This window comes from Chlorocebus sabaeus, chromosome 11 (assembly GCF_047675955.1).
Source record: "Chlorocebus sabaeus isolate Y175 chromosome 11, mChlSab1.0.hap1, whole genome shotgun sequence".
Classification (NCBI taxonomy): domain Eukaryota; kingdom Metazoa; phylum Chordata; class Mammalia; order Primates; family Cercopithecidae; genus Chlorocebus; species Chlorocebus sabaeus.
In genome coordinates this window covers 50,220,475-50,231,749 of record NC_132914.1, presented here as the reverse complement: position 1 = coordinate 50,231,749, position 11,275 = coordinate 50,220,475, and the positions used below count along the sequence as shown (strand labels likewise).

General features: G+C 51.8%; 1 protein-coding gene across 1 annotated transcript; it reads left to right on the top strand.

The window, feature by feature from the left end:
- The first annotated feature begins 1,856 nt into the window (after positions 1 to 1,856).
- Positions 1,857 to 9,844, top strand: KRT74 (keratin 74). Its single transcript, XM_008003334.3, has 9 exons — positions 1,857 to 2,393; positions 3,030 to 3,244; positions 3,678 to 3,738; positions 4,215 to 4,310; positions 4,835 to 4,999; positions 5,672 to 5,797; positions 7,239 to 7,459; positions 7,934 to 7,968; positions 8,459 to 9,844. Exons 1-9 carry the CDS (start codon positions 1,923 to 1,925, stop codon positions 8,656 to 8,658), a joined length of 1,590 nt encoding a protein of 529 aa, XP_008001525.3. The 5' UTR covers positions 1,857 to 1,922; the 3' UTR covers positions 8,659 to 9,844.
- The last annotated feature ends 1,431 nt before the right edge of the window (positions 9,845 to 11,275 follow it).

Genomic DNA, 11,275 nt, shown 5'->3' with positions numbered 1-11,275 from the left:
TCCAGAGCTTTGGCTCTACTTTAAGTTCTTTGTGTGGATTCCTCTTATTGGTCTGCAGGCTTCTTGGGGGCTGGGGCCGTAGGACAGTCACCCCCAGGTCAAGGAACTCACACCATTTGTTGACTTGCACACTCCAGCACAGGAAGGAGGCAAACCCAGCGTCTGGCAGCACCCCTGCTGTTGCCCTTGCAACCTGACTTAGAAAACCACAAGCAACCCCTTCAATTACATGCTCCTGTGCTCTAGGGCTAGGCCCTGCCAGGAGGGCCCCCCTGAGAGAGGGTCCCTGGGGAAGAACCTTCCACCATTGTCTTAGGGGCTGAGAGGAAAACACCCTGTGAAGGGGAAAGTCTTCTGGGGCAGGTTCCAGGCCTAAGCTCCACACTCCCTGCCCAGGTCAGCTTCTCCTTTTCCCTCCCCAGCACTGGGAGCAGTTGTCTTCTGCCCTCGGCTGGATCCAAACAGGCCAAGCGTTCCCAGTTTAGTTATAGGAAGTGGTCAGAGTCTCGCATGAAGGCAGCTGCCAGATACCTAGTTTTGAAATTTTTTTTTTTTTTTTTTTTTTTTTTTTTTTTTTTTTTTTTAAGGCAAGGTCTTGCTCTGTCACCCAAGCTGGAGTGCAGTGGTGCAATCTCAGCTCACTGCAACCTCCGCCTCCCGGGTTCAAGTGATTCTTCAGCCTCAGCCTCCCGAGTAGCTGAAACTATAGGCACGCGCCACTACGCTCGGCTAATTTTTATATTTTTAGTAGAGACGGGGTATCATCATGTTAGCCAGGCTGGACTCAAACTCCTGACCTCAGGCAATCTGCTCTCCTCAGCCTCCCAAAGTGCTGGGATTACAGGTGTGAGCCACCGTGCCAAGCCCCGAAATAATTTTTTAACATTGCACTGTACCCACACTACCTGAGCTATAAAGCGGTGATACTTCCTGTTCCAAAATTGAGTGCTCCCTGAAGTTGCCAGGAAACTGGCAGAACAGCCCCCCCTGAACCTGGGAGTGAAACTCAGGGGGTCCTTTTCCTTGGTGACTTCAGCCATGGGGTGTTTCCCCAGGGAGTGTGGGGGCTTATGTCCCAGCTCCTGCCTGACCTCCTAGAGTAGGACAGATAATCTTATCCAGGAGAGAAAATCCAACTGGAGGAAATGCAGCTGGCTGGAAACGTTCTCATCGTTGTAAGGCAATGTCAAGGTCACTACCACACAGGCCCTGCCCAACACAGAAGGCCCCAGACAATATCCCTGATAGGGGTCATGCAGATGCTGCAGAGTCGTTCCTCTTCCTTCCTGAGGTCCTCTTCATTGCTAGACAGCTGTGGTCCTTAGCATGGTCCAAGGATGGACCCTGGAGCTTCTTACCCAGATCCAGATATTTGAGGACACCTTTCCAAGAAGAATCATCTTTCCATGTCTTCTTTTCCCAGATGCAAAAATTCCAGCTTCCACACAAGACCCTACAATAGGGAGATGGTTTCTTTTGGGAAGAAACCTGGGATTTTTCAGGTGAGTCTCCTCTGGGGAAAGGCAGGCATTTCCCCTGCTCCTTGCTGATAGTTAAGCAAGAAGGAGGTAACACTGGAAAAATAAAGCTGGGAGATCTCTTCAGGGGATAACTCTTCAGGTCCCTAATTAGGGAGCACAGATAAACTCCAAATTAGACCACTCCAGTCTGCAAGGGCAGCATATTCCACTTGCTATCAGAAGAGCTTTGTTGCTGCAAAGGGCTTGGAGATCTCTGTTCTACAAACTGCCCATGGCTCCTGGCCCTTTAGCAGGGAAAAGAGATAGTAGAGAGACGCCCTTTTCCGGTGTCCTGGGCCCAACAGGGATAAAAGGAGGCAGCACTCTGGGTGCTCCATCACTGTGTTCTCTACCCCTTGGCGACTGCTTTTCTCCAGCTCTGTCAGCTCCACCTTTCCCACCATGAGTCGGCAACTGAACGTCAAGTCCGGTGGTGACAAGGGCAACTTCAGTGTGCATTCGGCAGTGGTGCCGAGGAAGGCTGTGGGTAGCCTGGCCTCTTACTGTGCAGCTGGCAGAGGGGCTGGAGCTGGCTTTGGCAGTCGGAGCCTCTATAGCCTCGGAGGGAATCAGCGTATTTCTTTCAATGTGGCTGGTGGCGGCGTTCGGTCTGGAGGTTACAGCTTCAGGCCTGGCTCTGGGTATGGAGGGGGCCGGGCCAGTGGCTTTGCTGGCAGTATGTTTGGCAGTGTGGCCCTGGGGCCTGCTTGTTCATCCGTGTGCCCGCCTGGGGGCATCTACCAGGTCACTGTCAACAAGAGCCTCTTGGCCCCCCTCAACGTGGAGCTGGACCCTGAGATCCAGAAGGTGCGCGCCCAGGAGCGGGAACAGATCAAGGCGCTGAATGACAAGTTCGCCTCCTTCATTGACAAGGTGGGTATCATAGGAGGAGAATGAGGCAGCCCCCTGAGGCCTGAGCAGTTTTCCTGCTGCCTGGGAATGGACTGCGCATTGTGGCTGGAAAGGTGCAGCTGGGCCTCAGGAAGGGCTTCCTCATCATTAGAGAAGGAGAGTAGGTCTGTGTGCCACGGAAGACAAAAGAATACATGAATATATTGGCTTCTTTGGCGATTTTGCAGAGAAGGATGGGAAGCTGGGTAAAAAGCAGCCATTCCTTGACAAAAAAGTGATGGGTTTCTTGAGGACGGCTGATTTCCACGAACCTGAAAGGCTGATAGAATCCAGCAGTGCTCAGAGGGAAGGGCTCATGGTACAGGAAGAGACACTTAGTTGAGACATAAGGAAGGACACCTCCTGGGACCAGGGCCAAGCAATAGAAGAAAGCTGTGGAATCTCCTTGAGTGAGTTCTCACTGATGGCTTCTCCAGAAGGCTAGGAAATGAGCACTTGTAAAGGGTCTAGTTTGTGTGGAATGTCAAGGGTGGAGAGTCAAGACGTGAGCAAAATGACTACAACAATCTATGTCAAACCTGGGGAGTCAATGGTGTGTGTCCATGGTGCATGACTGCACCCATTGTGGTTCCAGTTGTCTGTTGATTTTGGTTCCAGGTAAGGTTCCTAGAGCAGCAGAACCAGGTTCTAGAAACCAAGTGGGAGCTGCTGCAGCAGCTGGACCTGAACAACTGCAAGAAGAACCTGGAGCCCATCCTTGAGGGCTACATCAGCAACCTGCGGAAGCAACTGGAGATGCTGTCCGGGGACAGGGTGAGGCTGGACTCGGAGCTGAGAAGCATGAGGGACCTGGTGGAGGACTACAAGAAGAGGTGAGCAGGCCCCACCCGACGGTCACAGACCATGTTCCCCGTGCCTCTGGGCTCACTTGATCTCTGTGCCATTATTTTTTAGGAGATGGGGGTGTACCTTCCAGGGTCAGGAGCTCACATTCCCTTCTCTGGCTGGGGGGAAGGGCCTATCCTGTTCGATGATAACTTCCTGCCTGGTTGATAGGAAGGAGTTCCTGTGCTCCTTGACCCACTGAAAGGTTCAGTTGCTGGTGTCACCTGGGTGTTTTCCTAACATGCAAAAAGTAGGAGGCAAGTGAGGCAACTCAGGGATATCTTATTCCTGTCACTAGCCTCTTACTGCTCACCCCAGAGACCCTGCAGGGACCCTGCATCCCAAACATTTGCCCGGCCAGCAGGAAGAGAAAGTTCCTTGGCTAAGAGGGCTAAGGCTATCTTCTCTCCCTGCCGGCAGATATGAGGTGGAGATTAACCGGCGCACAGCAGCAGAGAATGAGTTTGTGGTGCTCAAGAAGGTAAGGGAGGGAAGAGCCTCCTTATTAGGGTCTCTCTCACCCCCATCTTAACAACTCTGCTCAGGACTTCAGCCCAGGCGACTGGGGAAGGGGCTGGCGCCTGGTGAGGGTGGAGTGAGTCATAGTCCTGGCCTCCAGTGAGTTGGAGAGGAAAGACACACACTCGGGAAATGGACAGAGACAGACAGAGAATTCAGGTCTGGGAACTATGAAACTCTGGTCCAGCTCAGCCTTGCTGTGTGATCTGAGGAAACCTACTACCTCTCTGGGCTTTGTTTTCTCCAGGCATGACAGAGCTGCCACATCCTCCTTTCCCTATTCCTAAAGCTTCAGGGAGTCTGAGAAGAAGTGGATATTGAGTGAGCTTTCCTTTGTGGGCAGAAAGTAGAAGATCAGGTGGCTTTGGGGCAGGGGTTGGGCAGGGCAGCTGTGGGATGAGGATTGCATCCACCAATGTCTCTGGGGCCTCTTGGAAGGATGCAGATGCAGCCTACGCGGTCAAGATGGAGCTTCAGGCCAAAGTGGACTCTCTGGACAAAGACATCAAGTTCCTCAAGTGTCTGTATGATGCGGTAAGGACACTCCTGTCCCCTCACCCTCACCCTGACTGCTTCTCAACTCTTCCAGGGAGATGCCAACAGGAGAGGTTTAGGATCAACACAATGAAAGACGTTTTGGTGGAAAGGTCAAAATCCTGCACCAGGAGACCATGGAAGTGTAGGATGCTGGTCCTTGGAGGCCACATATGCAGGAGGAAATTGATCTCGACCACAATAGTGGCCTTGCCCACAGGCAGGAAAAGATAACCCAGTGAGGTCTTACAAAGTACAGACCCTTGGATTCTGCGAAATTGTGGGAAATGCATTCTTCACCCATCTGCAAGTGCCTGCAGACACCTGCTGCTTGCAGGGGTTCCTGCTGCTGTGAGCTGCTCTTCCTCAGCTCTGCAGATACATCCCAGAGGGCCCTTCTTCCCCCTACTTTGGCCCCGTGGATCCTAGCAGCCTATTGGGCCAGAGACCATGGGCCCAGAAGACTAATGGGGCAGAAGAGGGAAGCCAGGGGTTGCTGAGTCTGTCTTCCTCTCTCAATACAGGAGATTGCTCAGATCCAGACTCATGCCAGTGAGACCTCAGTCATCCTGTCCATGGACAACAACCGGGACCTGGACCTCAACAGCATCATCGCCGAGGTCCGCATGCATTACGAGGAGATCGCCCTGAAGAGCAAGGCCGAGGCTGAGGCCCTGTACCAGACCAAGGTGGGCACCGAACGGGTCTTCTCCCACAGCGGCCCCTCTCTTCCTGAGAAGAGTCACCTCCACAGTGAATGTGAGGAATACTTTTGTGGGCATGCTGAATGAAAGAATGGTTCCAACCAAGGCTTCAAGGACAAAATGGATTCTCAGCAGAGCCTGTTATCAAAGATAAATCATGAAACTGGTATGGATTGAATATATGCTACAGAGAGGATCCCTCACTTCTTTCCTCCATCCACTAACTACCTGTCCCTCTCTGTTGCATGTGAAAGAAGTGAGGTGGTAAAACAAATACAGTTATAGGAATGGGGGTATGCTGCCACAGGACAGAGGGAGAATCACAGACTTGCAGGAGCGTAGCCATGGGTGAATTTGGTTGGGGGGGCGAGTGGGAGAAGGAGAAGCCTGTAGCTCTTTCCTGATCCACACGGGAAGACTTTCAAAAGGAAATGGAAGGCCGGGAGTCCTCTGAGTAATGGAACTATGCTTTGGGTAAACTGCTTTGGGGCTGTCAGGGAGAAAACTCCTTACCTGGGCCCCCAGGACCCTGTTCCAGCACTCCTCTTCAGCTCCGTTAAATCCCACCAACAGCCAGGGTGGCAGGGGTGGCTTATTTACGGGACCCTTCCCCAGTGCCCTTGTCTCATTGCCAACTTCCTATCTCTGGGAAACCAGATCCAGGAGCTGCAGCTGGCAGCCAGTCGGCATGGTGACGACCTGAAACACACCAGGAGCGAGATGGTGGAGCTGAACCGGCTCATCCAGAGGATCCGGTGTGAGATTGGGAACGTGAAGAAGCAGGTGGGCAGCAGCCCCACAAAGAACTCTTGGGTTCCACGGGAGGCTCTGGGATGAGGAAATGGGGCCTGCCCTTTGGGAACAAGCAAATCTCCCCTGCCAGGCTTAGGGGTCCCTTGGCCACCCACAGTCCCCCTTTCCCACCCTGCCTTGGTACTCCACCATCAGAGCTGGCACCCCGCCAGAACTGGGAGGAGCCTCAAACCTATTTCTCTGACTCCTCATTTTGCAGATAAAGTAACTGAGTTGGGAAGAGGAAGGGACCTGCCCAGAGGCCCCAGCTGGTAATGAATGGAGCTAGGATTAGAACCCATGTTCCTCTTCTGCAGACTTTTTCTGTGTCCAGGGAACCTGCTCCATGTCCCCTTCGGGTATCCCCTCTGAGGGCAGACCCTCTGTCTCCTCCACCCACTGGACACAGAATGTGTGTGGGGTGCAGGGGATATACATCAGGCACCTCTGTGGCCACACCAGGTTCCTGCCCTTGGAGTGGGCATGGTCTGGCGACTGAGGGACACAGCTGTCAATGAAGCCCTCCTGGGTTTCCTTGCCCTGTGCCACGGTACTACTTCCATGTTAGTGGGCCGGAGAGCGGGGCTGTCTTGCCCGACAGCAGCAAATCTTAAACACTGCATCAGTGGGGAGATGATTTTGGAGGCTGGAGGATCCTTCCTGTGACCTCTGTGAGAACTAGGTCTGCTCCACTAGTGACAGAATTGTCCAGAGGCAAGATCTGAGCCTGTTCTCCTTCTGGTACCCCCACCGCCCTCCATGCTCTGCAGGGGAACACAGGGACAGCTCCACGACTCTATGTTTGGCCGATTCACAAATTCCATGAGCATAGTTCCTCCCCCTCTGTTAGCACCAGGCATCGCAGTGCCCCCAGATGTTCATCAGAGTCCAGCTTCTGAGGTTGTGCCTATAATTTAGGGCCTTACCCTCCTGCTCTAAGGGAAGGCCAGATGTGGGAGCCTTCAGGCAGACCCTCCCCGGAGTGCTGGAGTCCAGAAACACTCATCTGGATGCTAACGGATCAGAAGGATCCCCATTGGTGAGAGGTCCCGCAGCAGGAATCTGATCGCAGTGGGACCGTGGCATACCATCTCATCCTCAGGGCTGGCCTTGCTGGAGAATCGAGTATGATTTTCCTGAACCTGGAGTATTTTGAATCTGCAGATGCTGGTGGCCTCCAGTCTCAGGCAAACATCGACATTTCTTTCTGACCTCCTGAAACGCAAGTGCCTCCACAGCTTCACGTGACAACAGCTTTGAATATTCCTCTGCAATAGAAAATAGAAGAGACAAAGTTCTGGTGTTGACTTTGCAGCTTTTACTCCTTGTCACCTAGGGCCCCGTCTGCAAAATAAGGGTGCTGTTCTATTTAACCGGTATGAGCTAAATGTAATTTTCTGTTCTGATGGTCTCTCTGTTCTTTGCCCTTCAGTGTGCCAGCCTGGAGACAGCCATTGCTGACGCTGAGCAGCGGGGAGACAGTGCCCTGAAGGACGCCCGGGCCAAGCTGGACGAGCTGGAGGGTGCCCTGCACCAGGCCAAGGAGGAGCTGGCACGGATGCTGCGCGAGTACCAGGAGCTCATGAGCCTGAAACTGGCCCTGGACATGGAGATCGCCACCTACCGCAAGCTGCTGGAGGGCGAGGAGTGCAGGTGGCCGGGGTGGAGGGGAAAGTGTGAGAAGGGACTTGGGGTGGCTCCTGTCTGGCTGAGGGGCCACCTGGAGAACAACATCATTAGTGCCAATACAGGCAAGGGATGTGGTGATTTCATGAACTCAGAGGCAGCTTCCTGCAAGGGGTTGTCGGACATGAGCCATGAGGCATAGGTGGCCGTGTGCTGCTGTGAAGAGAACCAGGGGCTCAGACAGACCTGGGGCTAATGATTGGCTGTACAGCAGGGGCTAATTATTGGCTTCACCCCATGCTAGTGCTGTGGTCTCGATAAATCATCTGTTATCTCCAGGCCTCTTGTTTTCTCATCTGTAAGATGAAGGTGATAGTGTCAATTTCATAAGTTGTTATAAGGATGAGTTTAAATGATGCACGTATAAAAGCAGGAGCCCATTAAGGTTCAGTGGAATCTCGACACTGAGTTTTTGTCTTTCTCTAACTTTCTGTCTCACAGGATGTCTGGGGAGAATCCATCCTCTGTGAGCATCTGTGAGTATCTTGAGAGATGCCTTGGGTTGGGAAAGCCAGGGACCTTGGGACAAAGTGATGTCACCTCCATTCACTGTCTCACCCCACCCAGAAGCTTCTGTTACTGTCTTGGGAAGATTCTTGGGCTTCAAAGGAAATGTTCTCCTTTTTCATCTTATGAAATGGTGACTGAGGTCATGACCACCCCTTTCCCTTCCTGTTTCTCCCCTGGGGTGTTGTCATTTGGAGAAAGGGTTGGTGGACATGGATTTTCCTAGAATTTCCAGGAGGGCAGGGACTGTATCTATCCTATGGGGTCTTCACCTCACACAAAGTCTGGCCCATAATAGGCTCTCAGTTCATCTCTGCAGTGCTTCTTGACTGCTGAGGGTCGTTCTGAGGATTAAATAGAGTGTTGTTATAGAGAAGCCCTTGGGGACAGCCTTTACCATAGCTATTACCTGCTGATTGACACTGCTCCTCTCCCCTGCTCTTGGCCCCTCCTCCTCAGCCGTCATCAGCAATAGCAGCTACAGCTACCACCACCCAAGCTCTGCGGGTGCTGACCTTGGGGCCAGCACTGTGGCAGGCAGCTCTGGCACCACCCAGAGCGGGCAGACCAAGACCAAAGAGGTGCGAGGGGGAGACCTCAAGGACTTCCAGAGCAAGAACACCCCAGGCAGCACCCCAGCAAGGAAAGCCACCCGCTAGACCCATGGCCTCATCCACCTCAGCACCTGGAAGAAGAGGTGACTTTGCCACTCCCAAAGGTGTCTGCCACACCCAAGTTCCCAGCCCCTGAGTTTTAAAACCGTCTGTAGTACACTCGACTGTCCGCATCGTGGTTTAGCTTTTACTCTCAAGCTCTGATTGACACAGTCACCTTCCCTGTTTCCTTAGGTCCCATGTGGACTAACGACTTGTCATTTTCCTTGCTGCTTTCGGCTGGCAGGAGGCTTTGGAGGCACAAGCCATTATAACCTTCTTGGCCCTAAGGAAGCTGTGATCATCCCTAGAGAGAGGGAAGGAGCAAGAGAGGACAGGGGAGGGGCTGGTTTGTTCTGTGCTTAGGCCAAATTAGCTATTGCCTGAGAGGTTTTACATCCCCTGCCAGCACGGTGGGGTGACTTGAGACCTGTAACCAGGTGGTGAGAAGTTAGACAGCCTTTACTTGCTCCACCAGAAACAACTTTGCAGGATGACGCCAATATTTAGGACACCATGTGTACATCTGTAGACCACCAGCTGCACCCATCTCCGCAAAGTCAAGTGAAGGTATATTGGGGATTCTCTGCCAGCCTGTGTCACCCAACCACCTCCTTCATTATCAACAATAGCTATCATCATTTGTCAAGAACTTGCTAGACGCCAGGCACCCTAGACGCATTGCCTCCAATTCTTACCCAGTCCTGCAAAGAAGATGTGATCAGCATCATTGGAACAGACTGGGAGCTGGATCCCAAGAGGCTACAGAATTGGCCCCAGTCACCCACCTACGTGCCAGAGTCGCGCCTGGCCAACACCAGGGTCTATGCTCTTTCCGTGGCATGTCACTGCCTCTTTAACAAACGGACTGTCAATGTCACCATTCTGTTTGATGAGGGCAGCGTAATTACATCGTCTTTTGTCAGGACAGTGGGTATGTGATTTGTCTTTGGCCATCTCTTTGGGGCTGTGTCCTACATAGCCTCTGACTCTCAATTTCTGGTGCCATGAGCTGAGCTCAGTGAGTGGAGCTTGCCTTTCTGTCCCTGGGTGGTACTGCCTAGTCCAGATGTCGTGGCTCAGAGTGTAAATATTCCTAAGAATGGCAGCAACTAGTTCCTCTTTGCTTAAGTTAAATACTCTGAATTTCTGCTGTATGTTCAATAAACTGTCCTTGAGTGGTGTCAGAGGTATGCTTCTGTCAGTCTGTCAATCCTTCTGAATGTGTCACCCTCCATTTCTTCCCAGCAAGTGTGCAGGACTCTTGCCGGGAAGCTGCAGGCCAACTCAGATGAGGCTGCCCTGGAGGCAGTCTCAGGCTACTGGAAGAGACAGATACATACTCATGTAAATCAGGGAAGGGCAGCCTAGGGCAGCAATGCTAAGAAGTGATTGGAATGGAGAGGCTAAGCAAGGAGGGCTTCCTGGAGGAGGAGGAGAGTTTAATTAAATAACCAGAAAGATGGACACATAGGCTCCTGAAGAAATAATTTAAATCACAGCAACATAGTAATTTGGACACAGGCTTTCATATGCTTATTTAGTAGGGGGTGGGAGATCTCAGATTTTCCAAAGTCAGTACAGATTGGGTATACCTTATCCAAAATGCTTGAGACCAGAAACATTTCTGACTTTGGATTTTGAAATATTTGCATGTGCATAATGAGATATTTTGGGGATGGAACCCAAATCAAAACATGAAATTCATTTATGTTTCATATATACCTTCTGCATAGACTAAAGATAATTTTATACAAATTTTAAATAAAGTGCTCAAAAGTTTTGGAGTACTTTGGATTTCAGACTTCTGGATTAGAGATACTTAATCTGCAGTGGGGTTGGGTGGATTTCCAAGTCCCTCAGCTGTGGCCGGCAGAGTCTACCGTCTTAGCAGCTTTCAAATCGGTCTTGTGTCACAGGTGTGCCCAAAGATGTTCACCTCTACAGGTGTCAGGATAATGGGGATGGGCCTTGGGAGGATGGGGCCTCTGGCCTAAGAAATGGCCTCCATTCACCTCCCTGTGCCTTTCATGTGTTAAGGAGGTCCTCGTCTGTGTGTGCCAGGGTGCAATAAACCATGGGAAGCACAAGAGCCCAAGACTGTGCTGGACTTTCTGCCCAAATGTCTCCCTCTGATGTCACCACTGCCGCCACTGTGGATACTGAACTAGTGCTCTGGGAGTTATGGGAAGCTCTATTCCAGCTCTACCACTAACTAGTCACCAGTTATACACAGTGGTTCTTAACCTTGTAAGTCATGAACCTTTTGAGGGCTGATGAAAGCCATGGATCTTTCCCCTGAAATGTGGACAGAGTCTACTGCATGTCCAGAGGTTCACAGATCCCCACAGCCCATCCACGGATTCCCTGGGTCATGCACCCCAGGTTAAGAGCCTTTGGACCAGATACCCTTAAGGCCCTTCTTAGCATTGATGCTCTGTCTTTCCCAAAAGACCTCATTCCCAGTGAAGGACCCAGTAAGAGGGGCTGAGGTGAGAAAGGGAATGAGACCCACAACCTGAAATAGCCTTTGGAGAAATACTAATACATGAGCCTCCGTGAAATTACCTCTCAGGGCTGCTGTGCAGCATGCCCCTGACTACCGGGCACACCTGAGCTGGTG

What these genes read in the sequence shown, in the direction of transcription:
- KRT74 (XM_008003334.3), top strand. Translation starts at nt 1,923, where the DNA reads ATGAGTCGGCAACTGAACGTCAAGTCCGGTGGTGACAAGGGCAACTTC. An exon ending in TCGCCTCCTTCATTGACAAG is followed by an intron (nt 2,394 to 3,029) that starts GTGGGTATCATA and finishes TTTTGGTTCCAG; the next exon opens with GTAAGGTTCCTAGAGCAGCA. An exon ending in AGTTTGTGGTGCTCAAGAAG is followed by an intron (nt 3,739 to 4,214) that starts GTAAGGGAGGGA and finishes GCCTCTTGGAAG; the next exon opens with GATGCAGATGCAGCCTACGC.